Genomic DNA, 18,546 nt, shown 5'->3' with positions numbered 1-18,546 from the left:
AACGAGTGGCCGACGGCGACCCTGCCTACCTCTACTGTGTTGGCTACCTAGTAGATACTTGATGCCTACCTTACTTGGTCTTAGACCATCTAACCTGTCGAACGAAATAACGACAATAAAATAACGAGGTGGGCGGCAAGACCGCTTAGCACGGATTAGGTGGGAATAAATCAGACGATGCGGCATCTGGAAGCAATTGGAAAGGGAGAAATTGGGGGCATCGTGGGTAAGGTAGGATTAGTTCGAGTAGTTAGCGGAAGGTAGTAGCACCAAGTCGGTATTCCTAACATGTTTCGAGGTACTCGTAGAATAGCAGCGGGTAGAAGTGGAAAAAATTGGTACAGAACAGAACCAGCTAACTATCTATTTACTTAGTTCGAGTTGGAATGATATCGACCTTGTTACTAGCTAAGGGGTAAGGGACTAGAGCGTTTACTTGAAAGGCATTCACTATCAATCAATTGAATGGGATGATATGGTATGATGTATGATATACTTGTGTATATGATGTTGTATATGGAGGGGCTAGCAATGAGTCGATGAGTCAAACTCAGATGTGTGAAAAAGACCATCATTACATCACGTGGTGGGGGTCATGGAGGGGGAGCAGGAAGGAACGAAGGGAGTTGTGACGTAGCGAAGGAGCTGGAGGGGAAGGGAAAGACAGGAAAGAGCGAACGATGCAAAGTGGCAGGTGGCACCGTGGCAGAGACCCTCGTCTCGCATCAATCAATCTCTCGTCGATTTCCGCATGTTCCATGACTCTCTCCCTACTCGTACTCATAGGGCTACCCTTGATATGCTACACTGTCGACACTACTAATCGAACGGAACATTATCATTCCACGCTTGAATGCAAGTCACATTTGCATCGAACCGTCTCATGATTTCTTGCTTCTCTCCTCTCACGCGGGAAGAAAAGGTGGGCGAACCCAAACGCTATCCTGTCCTGTATGCCGAAGGGACTCGATGAGATGGCGGTGAGGGAGTTGGAAAGAGAAATGCGAAGCACATTACTACATCCGGACTAGTCGACATTACCTAACGGGTTTCACAGCGTCTGATTGGCTGATTCATCAAGCGACAGGCGCTTAGGTACACGTCGGATTTTCCATCAACGAAAGACGCACATCGTCACCAATACACAGTATACTCTGTACGCACAGAAACAGAATGGATGTATTACAGCATACGCATCAGAGGGATCAGTCCAAAAGACATGCACAACAAGTCTCGCACTCCTGGAGGTCTAGACCGACTTAAACGCTGCCTCCTGTTGAGTTGAATGTTCCTCCTCGGTAGCCGGTCCCCTTGCCTTGTCCCTCAAGTTTTTTTCTTCACCATTTTCTAGTGACGTTTCCTAATACGGACTAGTGCACTCTCTTGATGAAGCAGCCGTCGCTTTTCATCGCTTTACCATCCCGCGCCAGCCTCAGGCCAATTCCTTCCCTTCCCTCGACCATCATTCTGTGCATATCTGCTGCAGTGTGTACATACCCACTCCGTATAACTGCTAACCACTTCTCGGCGCCCTCTTCTTACGGCCGTGGACGAAAGACTCTCGTACATGCTCGAGGCTGCGAGGCTACGAGTAGTTGGCCGTATGGTGCGTGGGTGAACATGTCTCATATGTACGAGGCACGTACTCTCGTCCCTACCATTAACGAGTAAAGCATGCAACTACAGGTCGGAATAACCGCCAAGTCAAGCAACCACCAGGGACCACCCACTCAACTGCAGTCACGGCAGTCACGGGGACCCTTCAGTTTTTCTTCCTCCTCCTTAGGCTCTTCCGTTTCCCTTCCTCTTCATCATTACTCAGGCTTTCCCCTGCTGCTGTCTTTCAGCCTCAAACAAATGGGACCAGGCATGTCGGCCCGTGAGCGTGGGAGAGATAGTTCTCTCCTCACAGCTTTTCTTTCTTCTCAGCAATTGTCAACCCACGTCGTGCCTATAACACATTTCCGTTCACGGCTGGACCGTACATCCTTTGGTGACCGGAAAAATATTGTGATTATAATTCAACAAAACGTTCTTAGTCGACAATCGTCGGTTTCCCAAGACCCAGGTCCTGTAGGGCATTTCAGCGACCTGCCATCTTGTCTGCCCCTCTGGCGCCTCGCGGACGGGCCGGCGCGCGCCTCGTCCTTGTTCGGCGCCTCGTTCGGCGCCGCCAGGAACGCGACCATGGAATGAGCGCCATTGTCGCCCTACGACTCCAACAATCCGCTGCCATCCGTAATCCTATGATTGGGAAGTGCAGCATTCTTAGGCGGGGCGGCACAGCGTCGTCCAACGTCCACCCTTCAACGCCGTGTCCATACTTGATCTTTCTGCCGTTGGTCACCAGGCCGTGAATCGGTGATGCTAGCCCAACATCAGTTGGCCATTTCAAGAGCAGTGCCTCACTAACATTTCGAATCGCATTACATACTCCGTACCATGGTTGCGGAGGGAATGATTCCTGTAGGGATCCGATGCATGTTTGTGCATAGTCGTAGTTTCTCGTCATACGTACCAGTGGGTATACATTCCATATGCTCGAAATCTTGATCAACCAGCATCCCTCCGTATCATGCTGTGAATTTGAATCAGCAACTTTTGGAAATCGCGTTGCTTGGTCGATTTTTTTTCAAAGCTCCTCTATTGTCTATCCATGGTCTCGTCCAGAGCAGCGAGAACGTTGCACAGACGCAAGGGGTGTTATGTGCAGTGCAAAATGTGTGCGGAGTCCATTGGAGGAACACAAGGGACAGGACGCAACTCTCGATGCCTCAATCTTCGTGATCGCCTTCCTGTACGAAGTACGCCTCCAAGACAGACTCGGGAAGCTAGACCTGACCCGACAAAGAGGTGTGATAGACACTACTAACATGCTGTTCGTCGATTCACTCATGTGCTGGAGACTGACTACACACTAAACAGGCATTGTGGCAGTTGTTCCGGCCCTGACAGCGTTGCAGTTCCCCGTGCAACTTGTTGAGAACCCAAGGAGACCCAAAGGCCGCAGACTTGGGTTAGACTCGTAGACCAGCGTAAGCGGAGAGATTTGATGACGCTCGGCGGCGGAGGAAATGACTGGTCCACAGACCTCTCGGAGGTCAATCATTAGCTAACCATCTCATGAATGGACAGACAGGTGCACAATTCAATCAACTGAAGCTCAGGAGAAAGGCAGAAAAATACTCGGTTACACCAAATACTCTCTCTCTCTCTCTCACACAGACCACGCACGACCCAGGACCGGTGAAGGCCATTACTCAATTGCGCAAAAGGTACGGAATACTCCGTATCAGACACGCGGGGGAGCAGCCGAAGTGTCAACAATATTTCGAGCCCGATCGTCGTCTCCATTCTTTCCTGAGATAGCGCCCGCTTTAGGGGCCGGTTAGTCTACATAATGGCCCTATGCTTGCTAACGGTGTTGTGAGGGTAGGCCTGGAACCTCGATGGTCTTCCTAGCAATACTATTTTTCTGCATTCCTCGTCCTGCAAAAGTGATACAGGTGCCCCTTTGGTTTGTCGGGGAAAATCTGACCCAAGCCTCGTATGGAAGGTTTCGAAACTTGTTCGAGAAGAAGCTAATCTAAAGTAAGAGGAGAAAAAATGCCAGTCTCGGCTCGTGGGCCGTTGGTCGTGAGGGGAGGGTAGGGTCAAAGGGGGCCATATATTCGGAGTCCGATGACTGCTTAAGCGCCCCCTTTGGCCGCCCATGCACCAATATGCAGAAGCCGCGAGAGCTTGATACTGTGATGGCATGGTCTGACTAGTGGAAATGTTCGCTCAGACTGCTGCTGCCGTCGCCCCGGCCGCCACTGTTCGATTCCCCAGACAGGCATTGGCGCCACCCATACAGGGCCTCTTCTGCTGTCTATGGCCATGAACCCATTGGCATCAGCATCGTCGTCATCGGCAATATCATCATAAGCCTTAGGACTGGTGAACAACGGATCTCTCGCAAGAGTACTGTTACGCTGATGGTTGGCAAGACGTCACTCTGGCCCTAACCAGCAACATGGGACTTGGGACGATTTCACTCTCCCCAAGTATAGTAGGCAGGCTATTGTTAGCAACTGAAGCATCGCTGGAAAAATGTTTCTTGTAGGTGGGATGAGGCCTATTCCTGGCCACGAGTGTCGTCGGTCGCATTGAATTAGCAATCAACAACTTGCTGGAATTTATATTGATTGGGAGGGGTCTCGGCTGAAGGGGTTTGATTGGGCACGAAGATGAAGCACGCCCCTGGAAAGGGAAGGGGAGGAGAGGGAGGCGGTTGATGCACGGCATGGCACGGCACGGCATGGGATGAGAATTGGGATGATCACGGCAAATCAAAACAGCCTGATGGTAAGAAAAACATCAAACTGATGCATTCTGGCGGTCGGCGTGGTCTGGCATGAGACAATGGACGAATGAACGACAGATGAATAGGATGGGGTGCGAATAGTTACAGCGGTTTACCAGCATTCCATCAAACGGTATGCGTGTTCCATTCTCCTCACTTCCGCAGGCTGATAAGATGTAGATCTGTCAAAGCCGTCTGCCAATAGTCTAGAGTACGAGTAACGAGCTACACAATAACTAATGACAGGATAGGATAACTTGGAATTATTAGAGAAGACGACAACGACAACGATGACAAGGTTACAGGGGCTACAAGGCTGATGCTGACCACCCACCAGGGCCACCACCCGTCAACCGTCCCCACCGTCTCCACCGCTTCCGAGAAGGAGAGCCCGACTAGTTCATGACTTGCGAGTTACAGGTTGCAACTAACTTGTCTACTGCCTACTGGCCGATGCATCATTCCTTCGCGCGCATCTTTGGGTATCGTGCTCGTATCGCATTGGAAGCACTCCGCACATTTTACATGTGCATGTACATATCTTGTGCTTTGAGGAGGTGTGTGTCTTTTGCATTGATGCATTCATCTTATGTCTAGTATCTCTGATCTCCTACGCAGGTGTGGATCTAGCCATCGGAATCTAACAGTAGTGGTGGAAGTAGTGAGTATCTAGTACGGAATATGGAGTAGTCGTGATTTATGGTTATTCTCCCTTTCTTTATTTGTTTCTTTCTCTTCTTTCAGCTCGCCCACTACCCGCCTAACTAACGTTACCTCCTGACCCTTACCGCCCAGTTAGGCTTGTCCCGTGCCGTGTACATACAATCAATTTCTCCAGCTCTTATGTATGTCTCTCGTATGGATAGTCCGTAGGTGGAGGTGGAGGTGCAGGTGTAGGCGCTGAGCATTGATACTGGTACCGGTACGGGTACCTACGTTAAACTCTATTTCCCTTTCCAACCTGAATACACCATAGAGAGACTCCTCCGTACACACGGACAATCCTCTTACTCTATCGTGTATGATGTCCCCTCCCTCACAACGAACGCCCCCTCAGACGATGGAGAGGTAGACAGACAGATAGACAGCGCACAAACCACATCATTACACGATACAGAACACCTCGCACCTTGTTCCTCTCTTACACTCTTACTCCCCTCCCCCATATACATACCCACCAGGAACCTACACCACCACCACCCACCCACCCACCCCCGACCTACTGCACCCATCCATCCTGACATGCAACTACTGTAAGCCCGTCATCCCTACCCGGCTGCTCTTCTCCGCTATTACCACCTACATACTTGTATTTCCCTCCCCGTTCCTTCGCTTCGCTTCTTGTTCTTCTTCGCTCATCTCATCCTTTTTCTCTCTTCCTTCCCTCCTTGTTCCGACCATCGCGCACCTGCCCTCCCTCATCCCCACACACTTTAGGGCCACTAGTAAACAACAACAACAACAATAACATCACCACCACCAACACCACTCCTATCATTGCTACACCTACCGTTCCAACCCATATCGCCCATTCGCCATGACGGCTGTGGGCAACATGGACAAAGCCCTCATGTCGCGCGAGCACCTGGAGTTGCTGCGCAGCTCCGCCTTTGAATCAGAACACGCACAGCTCTACGACAGCTCGTACATGCAGCACGAGGCAGCAGCGCAGGCTTTGGAGCAGGAAATCGAATCGGCTGTGGGAGGCATCACCCCCGACGACAACTCGGACGAACACATGCGAGTCGTGCGAACCCAGATCACTATCCACAGAGAGCGACAGCGTGCACTGCGACCGCACCTGGAGAGCGGGAGTGGTGTTGAAGACGAGGAGGGCCGCGAATGCGTCTTCGTGCCCGCGCCAAACCACTGGGGTGCGAATGGAGATCTAGACGAGGAGAGTGGGAGCCTGTCGTCCGTACGTTGCAACTAGTTCGCTTCCCTAGCTGGTTCCCTGTCCCGGCCTGTAGCTATTGCCGACCACAACATCAACGACAGGACATCATCTCTTTTCCTAATCGCAGGGCTAATTTTTATCAATCTTGCAGGTACATAACCTCCTCACATGGCAGGCCAACTATTCACCACTATCATACACCCCAATGTACGACTCTCTGCCGTCACCGGACATGCCTTACCACACCATGCTCGACCCCACTCAATCCCAAGTGACCTATCACCTCCACCGCACCCGGGAATGGACACAGGCCGGGATGCGGAAGTACATCTACAGCGCCCGCGAATATAGCGACAAGTACACACTCTACACACTGGAGGCTTCACACCGAGCGGATTCCCAGGTTTCAACCGCAGATTTCTTCCGTGTCGCGGAGTTTCCGCAGCCTTGTATTTCCATTCTCCTTTCAGCCATCGACGGCGGCCCGTCCAAACGCCCGGACCCGAACTCCGCCTACAAGAGCAGGTGCATACATCTGCGTGGCCCGTTCTCGACCCCAATTAAGGAATATCCAGATCGCCAGCAAAAGATTCCATGGTCGCCGCGCCGTTTCACGTACGGCGGCCGGCGCTTCGTCTGGAAACCTGGTGATGACAAGGACGACGTGATGCCGGAGACTCTCTACGAGTACGAAAACGACTGGCCGAAGCCAGGAAGCCGGACCGGGAAGAGACTGGACGATGCAGGCGAGCGAAGACTGGTCTGGGGCGACAAAAAGAGGAAGGGCATGGTCGATAGCTACACGGTCCATTTCGCAGGCGGAGTCGATCAGGTGTTCCGGGAGATCTTGCTGGCCAGCCAGATGGTGAGGCAGATCTGTCTCTTCAGCACCGCCATGGAGGGGTAGAAGCGTGTGGTTGGACGAGCACTACCAGCTCTCGCATATACCATTGTAATACCTCACCTTGAACGTAGAGGCACAGGCGCACGTGACGCGCAACCTAGACGATCCATCCATCCATTCATCGCAGCGCCGGCGTTGATTTTCTTCGAGTCGCGAACGGGCGCCCTTGCCATTTGCTACCACGATACCCCCCGCTTCTTCAGTTGCGTTGCCACGATACCAAAGTGTTTTCGGATTTCGACTTATCTTCGGGATGTCTTTTACTTTTATTTTTGACTTGCAGGCTTCATCTCGTCGTTTTTCTTTTCTCAAGTATTTCGGATGGGAAGGAGGAGCATCGGGCGAACCATTTCTGGAGCATGGATACCACGGCGTTGAATTTCTTTTTTCTTTCGGTTCTTCCTCTTCGCGGTCGGGTTTTCTTTTGTTTCGGTGGGATGGAATGGGATGGACAATCTGATCATGGTGGGGTTTTCTTACGATCGATCTATCGAGTTTTCAAAAAAGGAAGGGGGCGGTGAATGCAGGATATATGTTATTTTCCAACTAAAGGGATCTCCGGCTTTGAGTCCCTTGGACTCGAGCGGTAAATGGATGAATATTTCAACGGGTAGGGGAGGAGTGGTTTCTCGTACGAGTACAATGCATCGATCGATCGATTCCTCCCAAGTGATCACTATCAATGTCACGATGAAGAACAAAACGTCAACATCAGTGTCTTTATATCTTAATTGCGGTATATGTACTCAAATGTGTCACAGAAGGTGTGCTTTGATCTTCATTTTCATTTTCATCCTCTTTGGGAGATGCCATGTTTTCTTATGGCGGGGGTGTCGAGGCTGATGATAGGTAAGGCAAAACCTGGATATCATTGGACGATGGAGACGTCGTCCCTTGAGCGTCGTTCCGTGTCACGTCCGTCTGCCGCCTGCTCACCAAATCCATTGCAAAAAGGTTCGCCGCGCACGTAGGATTCAACCATTTCCCTCATTACATCCGCTATAAAGCACAAAGATCCCACCTCCTCGTGTGCAATTCTACCATGTCGGCACCAAAACCACCCTTACACAGACGACAATAAACCCCCATGGCCACATTCACCAACGGCACGCCTGTCCCCGCAGACGGTAACTTCCACATCGACCCGCTCAACCCCATAGTCAGCGTAAAGTACCTCTCCCCCTGGCACCCCCCAGGCGTCACAGAAGTCCTCTCGGGCGGAACCACAGCCTGCCTGGGAGCTCTACCAGACGGAACGGTGCTGAAATACATCCGCGACAGAGACGACCGACACGCCGTGCACTCCCTCAACGTCGAGAAGGCCATCCTCTCCGCGTTGGGTCCACATCCGCGGATCGTGCAGTATCTCAGCGACAACGACCACGGGATCGTTCTTCGACGAGCCGAGAACGGCGATCTTCGTCGCTACCTCCTCACCACCCAAAGAAAAGGAGAGCACCATCCCACCATCCCGCTGGAACTCCGTCGAAAATGGATTAGGCAAACCGCGCAGGCACTCTCTTACGTTCACTCCAGGGGCGTGATACACAGCGACATGCACCCCAACAACCTCCTCCTCGACGCCAATCTCGACATCCGGCTCTGTGACTTCGCGGGCTCGGTGTTTGGAGAGCTCGACGGCGGGGCGATGGAGAGTACGAGGTTCTGTCTCCCGAGGGATTGGCGGGAGAGGCCGGGTGTGAGGTCGGATTTGTTTGCGCTGGGGTCGGTGGTGTTCTTTATGTTGACTGGTGGGAGGGAGCCGTATGAGGAGTTGGGGGATGGGGAGGTGGAGGAGAGGTTTGGGCGGGGGGAGTTCCCGGATGTTGGGGGGTTGGAAGGGGGGTATGGGGATGTGGTTGTGGGGTGTTGGAGGGGGGAGTTTGAGAGCGCTGGGGATGTTTTGGGGTTCGTTGAGACGGTTGAGTGGAGAGGTTCGGGGGAGTGAATGGTTGAGTGTGTGCATGTGTGTTCGAGATGGATTGAAGTGAATGAAGTGTTGTATGGAATGCCGTAACTTGAAGAAATATCATGTCATTCCTGGCGTGCGCATGTACAGCGAGATCAGTTTCGACGAAAGAATTCTGATATTCAATGGCACAGCTACATAGAAATTGATCTCTCGTGAGGTCGTTGTCTTAGTTCCATTAGGTGTTGTACTTATGTGCAGTGTGCCTTGCGCTTGGACTATGTATCTTTTGGCCATGCAAGTGCAATTGGGATAGACCCGCATTGTATCCACCGAACCAATCAAGCGATAAGAAAGTAAAGGAATGAGACAGGCTATGAAGTTGACCATTGATGCTCGCACTGCCAACGACAATCACACGCTTGGATGAAAGACACGGCAGTGCATCCCGACAAATCAGTTGTACAAACCACTTCCCAAAATGAATTTCGTCGTTAACATGCCATAATATCGTCAGGCCTTCCATCTCGTGTTCCAATACCACAACCGAGCTTTGAGACGTCTATGGTAAACTCAGTATGGCCTACGAGGAATCTACTCGATGGGGAAATCTCACGATGAGAGAATTACATCGGCTAAGGCACAGGGGCCAAGGGGAGCAATTTATCATAACACCACGCTACGAGGGGCATGCTCTTTTGTATCTTCACGACTGCGTCCTACATCTAGGCATTGGAGAAATTTCGAAATATAAAAAGGGTGGATTCGAACGCATTTGGAGAAACCACCACAGCACAGCTTCCACCATCATCTTCTACAACCCTCCCAGCTTCGCTATCAACAACCACCAAGTTCTCCCAAACCAAATCAACTATCCAGAAAATGCATTTCTCCGCCATCCTCACCACCCTCCTCTCCACCACCGCCCTCATGGCGACCGCCGCTCCCACCGAAGCCCCCCTCGACCTCCCCATCGTCGACGCCGCCCCCTTCGAGCCCACCAGCCTCGTCAAACGCGGCGGCAGCATCCAGGCCTTCCACGGCGACCGCTGCGGCGGCGGATCCGCGGGCGGAGGCTACACCAACGATGGACAGAGCCTCTGCTACAGGTTCTCGAATGTTAGGTCGATCAAGGTTAATGCTACGTACGTGCTCTTCCTACTACTCTACCTACTGATGGAGGTGATACTGACTATGTGGGGTTTGTAGTGGAAACTGCAGGATTCGTACTTGGAGTGGAAGTGATTGCCGGGGCTCTTCTGCGGATGTCTCGTGGAGTGTTTGCCATAATATTCTTTTTGCTTCTGTCTCTGTGCAGTGTTAGGTGTATCGAGAGTCTTTTCTTGAAAGACGAGCTGGGTCGGAAGTTAGGGACTGTAGGGCTGAACGTGCTAGTAGAGCGAAGCGGTGCAAGAGAGGAGTGGTATAGGTAGTTGAAAATATACATAAAATCATCTGGTGGAATTTTGTGCTCTTCGAAATCTTGCATGTGAACTTTCAGGTGCAATTAATCTACTCACCATGTGAACACTTATGGGAGAGCTACCCACTACCTCGATGACTGACACTGCATAGCTGCTGCGTTGTTGGCAATATATAACTCCGCAAGCAATAATCCGACAAGGATCGAACTGACGTACCTGCATGACAAGACCGCTCCATCGACACAACCGTTGGTCCAGATCGCCCGCGGACGGTCAGTGGCTTGATGCCCTTCGCCTTATTCAGACTTCCATAGTGAACTCGCGAAGAAAATCATAGCGAGTCCCATTGAATCTCAATCCCAACTCAGAACAAACTATTTTCGCTCCTTCAATCACCCAATGCAACTCAACGCAAGCAACCCCCGCCCCTCCTAATGCAACGAGCACATTGAAGGTGCAAAAATACTCCTCCTACATATACAGAAAGACACTAGCACGCAACGTCAGCGTCAGCGAGCCTCCCTCGTACACGCGCGCTGCGCCTGCGTAACTGCATGTCAGATCTTGTGTCTCCATCCTCTCGCCGCCCAACATCCCCCCGCAAACGGTCTCATCCGATGTGGCTGGATCTGCGTGGACGACGGAAAGATCGGAGATTTTGGCTGGGCGCGGGTGCAGGGACTGATGGGGGCGTATTTTGTAATTGCTTGCTGGTGTGGTTGAGTTGGTCTTAGGAGGAGAGGATGTGAAGTATTTGATATGAGAACTAACACAGTTCCTACAACCACCTAGGTATACATCACTACAAAAAAATTATCAATCACAGCACTCAAAAGCCCTTCAAACACTTTTCTTCCTCCCAAGACTGCCTCGTCTCCTCCCAAAATAGCGAGACCCATAGATTAATCTATTTTACCGGCTTGGTCCTACCCACCAGCACCACTTAGACACTAAAAATGCCGCAGTCGGCCAAACACATCGAAGCAATGAGGAACGCATCGTACTGTTTAGTGTGAATTCAGCACTACGAGGCTGATGCTGGAATAGGATTGGATTGGTGAAATGTAGTGCCTTTTTGGGGTCGTGGGAGGCGGTGACGTTGTCAGCTTTGTGCGAGTGCAGAGAAAGGTCAGACCTATTAGGTAAGGGACGGAGGGTGTGTGCGACGTGTGGGAAAGACAGATAATGGAAGAGGTGTGGGTTGATAGTACAACGTGCGACGATGAGAGAGTCGTCTTGGAAGGGTGCTGGCCTCGGGCGCACAAGACGTAAGTGTGTTTCCAATGACAAGACATGAGATGATTGCTTGCGGTTCTAACACTATGGAAGTATAGAAATACCTAAGCTCAGTTTGCCTTCAAATTTTTGAATGGCAGAAGGATATTATTTCAAAGTACCCATCCAGCATTCTGCCACTACAAATGAAGATGCCTTTTAGGTCTAAATCCGTATGCCAAAGAGAAGCTTCACCATCTATGTGCTTGAAAATCGCGGACCACACACTTTATTTCGGACTCATGAAGCGTTGGATGATCTTGTCACTTGCAATTAACATCATCTCCATACATCCATGATCAATCGCTCTAGCACACGATTGATGTATCAGTGATTTTGGAACCTCTACTTTACGACAACATTCCAATGTCTACTCATCCCATCCACCCAAATAACCCCCCTTTCCAATTACGCAGATCCAGCACTCAGCATCAGGCAACGAAATCCAACGACCCCTCCAAAACTGCACTCATTCCACCTGAACTGTAGATTACATAACAAACATAAGGCCCCTCCCTCTCTTCGGACCGACTAAACATTGAAAACCGGTGAGCGAGACGCTTTCGTCCCAAAACAGTGAACAATTGCTTTGGTCTAGGTGTTACTCTGGAAATGTATCTAGGAAATATGAAAAGCATGGGGGTTGATTGTTGAAGGGAAAGACGGATTGCCACATCTGTCTTGTCTGTTTGTCTTTCGTCTTGAAAGGTTGACGTGATTGTGTTGCTGTACTGCTTTGTGTGGCGATCGAAATCGAAGAGCATAGTCTCTCAAAAAGGCCTCTAGGTCGTTAATCATACTCCAGAAAATTACTCCGGATGGAACTTACCTATTCTACGTTCTGTTCCCACCCCCCAGAACGAAAAAAGAAAGGCGAAAAACCAACATACACGACCAACTAAATGGCTTTTAACAACTCGCAAAAGAAAGAAGACGAGTCGAGTCTAGTTCCGCACAACAGCACCAATGTCGGCAACATTTAGCAGACATATGAACGGCATAGCCACAGTAGGTAAATATAAGTAATGATCTATCAGACAGTTCGAAGTGGATTGATGTCTGTGTATCACGGGTATGTGCATACTCTCCGCATACATACAATCAGTATATATATCGAGTTAAAATTATGATAGCAGGCCCGTTGTTTACCCTGATGGCAATGATAATGCAAAAGGTCATGTATATCAGATTTATGAGTCCATTAGAAGCATCCAACGTCACAGATATATGTATCCCTGAGACCTCAGCATAGGGAGAAAGAGGAAAAAAAACCTAAGCCTGCTCATCATGATATATAAGAACCAACAGCACAAAGTGCAAGTATTGAAGCATCAATCACACCTCACGAACCTCACTTCTCCAACTCGCCCTCCCAAGAATAGCACAGCCGGACCCTAACCGCCTTATCCCCCTTCCTAACCACAAATCTCCTAACAAACCACCTCTCCTTCTTCCCCGCAACCTCCTGCTCCGCGAACCCCCAAACCTGCCACCCAGTCCACCCGGCCTTGTCATTCTCCACATAACTCTCAATGACACCCCCCTCGCCCTGGTTCTCCTCAAGCCACCCGGTGACCAGGTACTCCGCGTCCTCCTTCAGCACGGGATTCCCTGCGTTCTCGGCGCGGATCGCCGCGAGGGAATTGGTGCGCGTCTTGCCGCGCACGTCGCCGAACAGCCAGTCCGAGTGGTCTTTGTAGGTCCAGTTGAAGATGCGGGTTTCCGTCGTGCCTTTCAGCCCGCCAGTCGCGAACTGCTCGATTGTGATTTTGCGCGCGCCGGACTCGGCGTCAGTGGTGGTAGAGAGGTGTTGGTGGACGGTGGCGAGGGTGACGGCGCGGCGGGTGAGCCAGGAGATGCCTTGGAGGGAGAGGACGGGGTCGATGGGATCGGAGATCTTGGTTTCCTGGGGAGGGAGGGAGGGTTAGGGGGAGGATGTGGTGGTGGATGGGGAGGGAGAGCTTACGATGACCCATTTGCCGTCGAGGTTGTTGATGTTGACGGTTGAGGGGGCGGCCATGGTGGAGGTGCTGAATGTGGTTTGCTGCGCTTCAGGTATGAATGACTGTGTGGATTACCGTATATCGATCTCGATTGGGTATATTTGAAGAATAGAGAAAGAGTTGCAGTTTAGAAAGTCTTCGAGTTTGAAGCTTGAGCTGTGACGCCTTCTAGGTACTAACGACGAGATGGTGGGGTGATTGGTGTGGGGATAGTTTTAAGACGAGGGGCCTTGTTCCAAAATCTTCAGGTCGAAAGAATTCGAATAAAGAATTTCTCACCTTCCCATCCTGCCATTTAATATATATGCAAACCGCCACAGAGCTCTGCATACGAGAGCGGCAGGGCAGTGAACGGTGTAGTTCACTTCACGTGTTTGTTTGTTGTGCGTACCTGAGCTGTCATAGGTGCAATCCGAGATGCCTAGGTAGATGCCATTTCGGGATAGTCGGGCTGGGGCTGGGGTTGACTGAGCTTGTAGGTAGTGGTTCTTCGCATCGCGGGGAATCCCTGCATTATGCTCAGTCGGGTGGCTGCTCCGTAGCGGTTCGTTGTGCTAGACTACAACGAGTATCTGACAGTGGGATTGGCGGAGAGTTGCAAGCTCCGAGGTGTTTGCATGATAGGTAGGTATTGAGGTTGTCGTTTGCATGTGCTGAATCCAAGATCTGGGCATTGGAGGCTGTGGAAATGCTGATTTCGTATACGTAGGCAGACATCGTACACTTCGGATTTCCTTGGACGACGGGATGCCGGGCCTGAATGTCATGATGGTTGGATTGATTGATTCTAGAAGACTCGTAGCATGTGAAACACATTTCTCCCCTGTTCCTATTTGCAAGTCCTTTTTGACGCTTCCTAAATCGTCATTAGAATGCCGACAGATGCTATCGGCACAGTACGCCTGCAATCCCTAAGCTCAGCTCCAATATTGCTAGATGCTCGTCTGCTCCATCGACAAGCCTCTTGTCCGTTTCACTGAATAGTCCTGCACACCGCACCTTTTGCACGTCTCCCACCCGCTCGTCGTACATCACCTTATCGTACAGCTGTCCGAGTGTTTGTACTGCGCTCCACCCATCCGCGACCATGTCCTCGACCACAGTTGCGATCTTTTTGTACTGAATTGACTTCGCGGTAGTTGATGGATAGATCGACGTCCAGAGCTGCTCAAGCGTCGCTGTCGGAATAACGCCAGCAATCTCTTGTATCGTAGTCTTCGTAATGGCATCTGACCCTGTGGAGTCCACATCCATCGCATCCTCATCCTCTTCATCTTCAACAACCTTCCGTTTCCTCCTCCCCGCAGCCCCATCCTTATTCTCAACGCCCGCAAGCCTCGCAGCCGACTGCAAGAAAGTAATCGCCTTCCTCAGATCCCCCTCCGCCACCCTAACCAACTCCTCCTCAACCCCCTCCGCCATCTTCACCCCCTCCAACCTCGCAATATCGCTGACCCTCCCCACCGCATTCGCCTGATCCAGACTCTTGAACCTAAACTTGCTGCAACGACTCGCCAGCGGGTCGATGATGCGCGTGACATAGTTGCACACGAGGCAGAACCTCGTCATCTTCGAGTACGTCTCCATGGTGCGGCGGAGCGCGCTCTGCGCATCCTGCGTCATGCTGTCCGCCTCGTCCAGCACCACGATCTTGAACGGTGGGCACGGGTACTTGTCTCGGTACCGCACCAGCTTGCCCTCGCCCGTCCCGTCGTCCGTCATCACGTTGTACGTTGGTGCGGAGGAGAGTTGCTGCCGCGCGAAATCTTTGACTTTGGCTCGCACGATGGAGATGCCGCGCTCGTCTGAGGCGTTGAGCTCGAGGACTCGCGTCTTGATGAGGTCGGGGCCGTAGAGCTGCTTTGCAAGGGCGAGGATCGTCGAGGTTTTGCCCGTGCCTGGCGGGCCGTAAAAGAGCATGTGGGGGAGGTTGGAGGATTGCAGTGTGCGGGAGAGGATTTGGATGGTGTTGTCTTGTGCGGCGACTTCGGAGAGGGTCTTTGGACGGCTGGAGTTCGCAGTTAGTCTCAATGTGGTATCTTGAAGCTGTTGAGCTTATTGCTTGCGTGAGAGACTTACTATTTTTCAACCCATGGCTGTAATCGATTTGGCTCCTGTTTCGTTGTAGGTGCCTTAGATGAGCTTGCTTGGGCAGCCGCAGCCTGCCTAGCTTTTATGTTGAAGAAATCCGCCATCGTGGGTGGCTCAATGCGATATTGTGAAGATGACGAGAAGTGTGGAGGGTTAAAGTGCACCGACGCGTCGTCGCAAAACGCGGGTTCACGTTGTTCAGCGTGCACGGATCACCACATATTATCGACGTGCCAATCACATCATGACATCACATTGGAAGAGTGCTCTATGGATTAATTTGATATTGTATTGCTTTTTATTTCTCCCAAGTACTGGGAGTACCTTCTCTGCCTATACACTCAGATCATAATTCCCGCGGTGCTATCGACATTGTTGTGTTCAGCACCGCTAGTGGCCGCAGGCCAATCCCCGCACCAGTCCCTACCAGAGGCCGTTGACATGAACCTTCTGGTTCCACCATTGCAGGACCATGCGGTCGTGATCGAACCTAAAAGGTACGATTGCTTTGAAGGAAGATGTCACCTTCCTTTCAAGCTAACGCCCTTGACCCTCTTAGCCAACTGTGACGACTCAGAGTCAGAGCCATGAGAGGGCACTCGGCGCAAGGATTTATCTCCCTTACGATGAGCAACCCCCTTGTCAAAGCCCGGGACTGAAGGTGTGTAGGAACGTTTGGGGGGTCGCTCACCTGTTTCCTTGAGGATTGTCAATAGGTTGGCCCAGCCTTCGGAGTGTTGTAGTTGGTATCCATCAGAAAGATCGTGCTCAGCCGCTACTTTGCACAGCAGTGCTTCTTCACCCTAGGAGAAGTAGTGTTAGAATCTGATAGTCAAGCAAGTCATAACTGTACTTACCTGGCCAAGGATACCCATACTATGGATAAAGGTGAGAAGGTGGAAGTTAGAAACAGCATTGAGTCCGCTCGTGGTGTTCAGAGCAACACCATTGGCCCTGGAGTTCAGCGCCTTTGCCAATGCTCCGAACTCCTGCGTCTCCCCCATAACCTCTCGGTTCTCGATAGGGAATTTCGAGCCAGTGAAGGCTGGACTTGGTTCCTTGGGGAAACCGTTTGTTAATGACACTAACAGATAGTCTACGGGGAATGCTGGCTTTGCGTTCTCCTGCACGTTGGCGCCGTATTCGTTGACTTTGCGGAAGAACACTTCGGGGATGTAGCGTGCTCGGCCAAGGGCTTCGTTGTCGTCCTCCGTCTGCACCAGCATGACCGAAGGTTCAGCTGAAGGCTCGATGATATCTGCTCGCACCATCTCTACCGCTGCATTCGACGCCTGGTATGCTGAGATGCCGATTTGACCCTTGTCATCACCGCTGACAACGCATGTGACGAAGTTCGAGCCGAATCGACCCGTCTCACTCCACTTCGATGGGCGCGGGTGTTTCGCCTGGTATCGTGCTGCAAATGCGATCTCTAACGACGAAAGGAAGTAAGAGTCAATGTGTCGCTTGCAGATGACCGATCCGTCTCCCTCTCCTGCATCTAGAAGATCTGTGTAGATTACACCGACCTTCTGCAATCCACAGCGTTTTGCCACCTCGTCGATTTCCTTCTCGTTCTCCCACTCTCCTAGCGATATTCCGTCGAGCTCTCCTACTTGTGGCGGTTCGTAGATAGCTTCAACAATAGCCTTTGTGCCTAAGGGTACTTCGTCGTACTGCTCGTACCGACCGTAAAGGAAGCCCAGCCGTTGGCACCCAGTTGCTCGCCAGAACCCGATCAAATCATCCACGATACCCATGGATGCAAATTCCACGTGGTCCACCATCCGATATTCCTGTGGCTGTAAAGAGATGGCGCTGGGTTGGCACTTGGTGCAGATGCCTTCTGGAAATGGCTTGTGTCCGGAGGGGCAGTCTGGGCGCACGCGATAGTATGGCTCTGTGAGAGGGGGCATGTACGAGCTTCCACTCTCGGGTTTGTTCTTTCCTGCGTTGATCTTTCTCAAGTATGAGTGAAACGAAAGGTGCTTGATCTTCTTATCACCAAGGTACTCCGGTGCATACGGCTCCAACGGCATGCAGTAATCGCACATGCCTTTGGGACCGTGTCTGCACATCTTCTGGTCCAGCTTCCGCGGTATCTTTCCATCGAGCTTGTCCAGCTTGTCGTCGAGTGGCGACTGCTTTACTGTTTCCCATGGATTCTTGATCAACTGTGTTGGGGAACCGATGGGTACTGAGGGTTCTGCGTCAGGCGAGACGGCGCGTCCGTTAAGTCGAGCGGGCCCCGAAGGAGCTGCGGGGTGTCCATTTGATATCGTTGACTGGTCCTGGTAATCAAGGAAGAGCTCTGCACCGTTGCTGTGCGTGTGTTAGCTATGCTGGGAGGGTAGGGCAAGCTACCTACGTCAGGCCGACCTGCTCGAACGTCACGCCTTTGAGCGAGGTCAACTTCCTTGCATCCCCACCCTGCGGCCTGTTACTGACGGAGATGCTGGAAAGGTCTACATTCTTTGGCAGCTTCTCAGCGATGTCCGAGATTATGTCTGGGAATGTTGTTGTGGGTTCAACGGTGAGTCGAAAGCGCCCGTCTCTGCTCACGAATCGGAGTATCATGGCTATTGACAGCTGCTAGTGATGGTGTTGATGGAGGGCGTTTGAAGGTTTGATGGACGGAAAGAAGGGAATGGGAAGCTGTAGGTATTACTAGACAGCGAAGCCGTGATATCGTTGAAGT

The 18,546-nt window shown here is 51.5% G+C and overlaps 8 protein-coding genes across 8 annotated transcripts; 6 read left to right on the top strand and 2 right to left on the bottom strand.

Moving 5' to 3' along the window:
* The first annotated feature begins 1,202 nt into the window (after window positions 1–1,202).
* Window positions 1,203–2,002, top strand: BU24DRAFT_424561 (uncharacterized protein). Its single transcript, XM_033528539.1, has one exon. The coding sequence runs from the start codon at window positions 1,387–1,389 to the stop codon at window positions 1,669–1,671; it is 285 nt and encodes a 94-aa protein (XP_033381901.1). The 5' UTR covers window positions 1,203–1,386; the 3' UTR covers window positions 1,672–2,002.
* Window positions 2,003–5,915: 3,913 nt separating this feature from the next.
* On the top strand, window positions 5,916–7,149 carry BU24DRAFT_351296 (uncharacterized protein; the record flags this gene model as incomplete). Its single annotated transcript, XM_033523687.1, has 2 exons — window positions 5,916–6,263; window positions 6,394–7,149. 2 exons carry the CDS (start codon window positions 5,916–5,918, stop codon window positions 7,147–7,149), a joined length of 1,104 nt encoding a protein of 367 aa, XP_033381900.1.
* A 222-nt stretch (window positions 7,150–7,371) lies between these two features.
* Window positions 7,372–8,055, top strand: BU24DRAFT_240245 (uncharacterized protein). Its single transcript, XM_033522273.1, has one exon. The coding sequence runs from the start codon at window positions 7,594–7,596 to the stop codon at window positions 7,987–7,989; it is 396 nt and encodes a 131-aa protein (XP_033381899.1). The 5' UTR covers window positions 7,372–7,593; the 3' UTR covers window positions 7,990–8,055.
* Window positions 8,056–8,233: 178 nt separating this feature from the next.
* On the top strand, window positions 8,234–9,094 carry BU24DRAFT_434562 (kinase-like protein; the record flags this gene model as incomplete). Its single annotated transcript, XM_033530034.1, has 1 exon — window positions 8,234–9,094. The coding sequence occupies one exon, from the start codon at window positions 8,234–8,236 to the stop codon at window positions 9,092–9,094; it is 861 nt and encodes a 286-aa protein (XP_033381898.1).
* A 702-nt stretch (window positions 9,095–9,796) lies between these two features.
* On the top strand, window positions 9,797–10,511 carry BU24DRAFT_452424 (uncharacterized protein; the record flags this gene model as incomplete). The annotated part of the gene is made up of 2 exons (XM_033531186.1): window positions 9,797–10,200; window positions 10,265–10,511. A coding segment is annotated over one exon (383 nt), but the record flags the coding sequence as incomplete, so codon positions are not given.
* A 2,355-nt stretch (window positions 10,512–12,866) lies between these two features.
* On the bottom strand, window positions 12,867–14,128 carry BU24DRAFT_494010 (uncharacterized protein). The gene is made up of 2 exons (XM_033534010.1): window positions 13,721–14,128; window positions 12,867–13,660 (listed from the first exon to the last, which is right to left on the bottom strand). Exons 1-2 carry the CDS (start codon window positions 13,772–13,774, stop codon window positions 13,106–13,108), a joined length of 609 nt encoding a protein of 202 aa, XP_033381896.1. The 5' UTR covers window positions 13,775–14,128; the 3' UTR covers window positions 12,867–13,105.
* BU24DRAFT_240211 (uncharacterized protein) lies at window positions 13,872–14,513 on the top strand. Its single transcript, XM_033522272.1, has one exon. It carries the CDS (start codon window positions 14,062–14,064, stop codon window positions 14,383–14,385), a length of 324 nt encoding a protein of 107 aa, XP_033381895.1. The 5' UTR covers window positions 13,872–14,061; the 3' UTR covers window positions 14,386–14,513.
* Window positions 14,514–14,642: 129 nt separating this feature from the next.
* BU24DRAFT_434560 (NPL4-domain-containing protein) lies at window positions 14,643–18,425 on the bottom strand (the record flags this gene model as incomplete). Its single annotated transcript, XM_033530033.1, has 4 exons — window positions 14,643–15,765; window positions 16,374–16,651; window positions 16,706–18,170; window positions 18,217–18,425. 4 exons carry the CDS (start codon window positions 18,423–18,425, stop codon window positions 14,643–14,645), a joined length of 3,075 nt encoding a protein of 1,024 aa, XP_033381894.1.
* Window positions 18,426–18,546: the final 121 nt, after the last annotated feature.

Source organism: Aaosphaeria arxii (assembly GCF_010015735.1).
Source record: "Aaosphaeria arxii CBS 175.79 unplaced genomic scaffold BU24scaffold_6, whole genome shotgun sequence".
Taxonomy (NCBI): Eukaryota; Fungi; Ascomycota; class Dothideomycetes; order Pleosporales; genus Aaosphaeria; species Aaosphaeria arxii.
This window is presented reverse-complemented; position numbering and strand designations above follow the sequence as displayed.

Excerpts from the sequence above, each read along its gene's own strand:
- BU24DRAFT_424561 (XM_033528539.1), top strand. The coding sequence starts at position 1,387 with ATGAAGCAGCCGTCGCTTTTCATCGCTTTACCATCCCGCGCCAGCCTC.
- BU24DRAFT_240245 (XM_033522273.1), top strand. The coding sequence starts at position 7,594 with ATGGACAATCTGATCATGGTGGGGTTTTCTTACGATCGATCTATCGAG.
- BU24DRAFT_494010 (XM_033534010.1), bottom strand. The coding sequence starts at position 13,774 with ATGGCCGCCCCCTCAACCGTCAACATCAACAACCTCGACGGCAAATGG. Across the intron at positions 13,661-13,720 it reads TCGACGGCAAATGGGTCATC|GAAACCAAGATCTCCGATCC; the intron begins GTAAGCTCTCCC and ends CTCCCTCCCCAG.
- BU24DRAFT_240211 (XM_033522272.1), top strand. The coding sequence starts at position 14,062 with ATGCAAACCGCCACAGAGCTCTGCATACGAGAGCGGCAGGGCAGTGAA.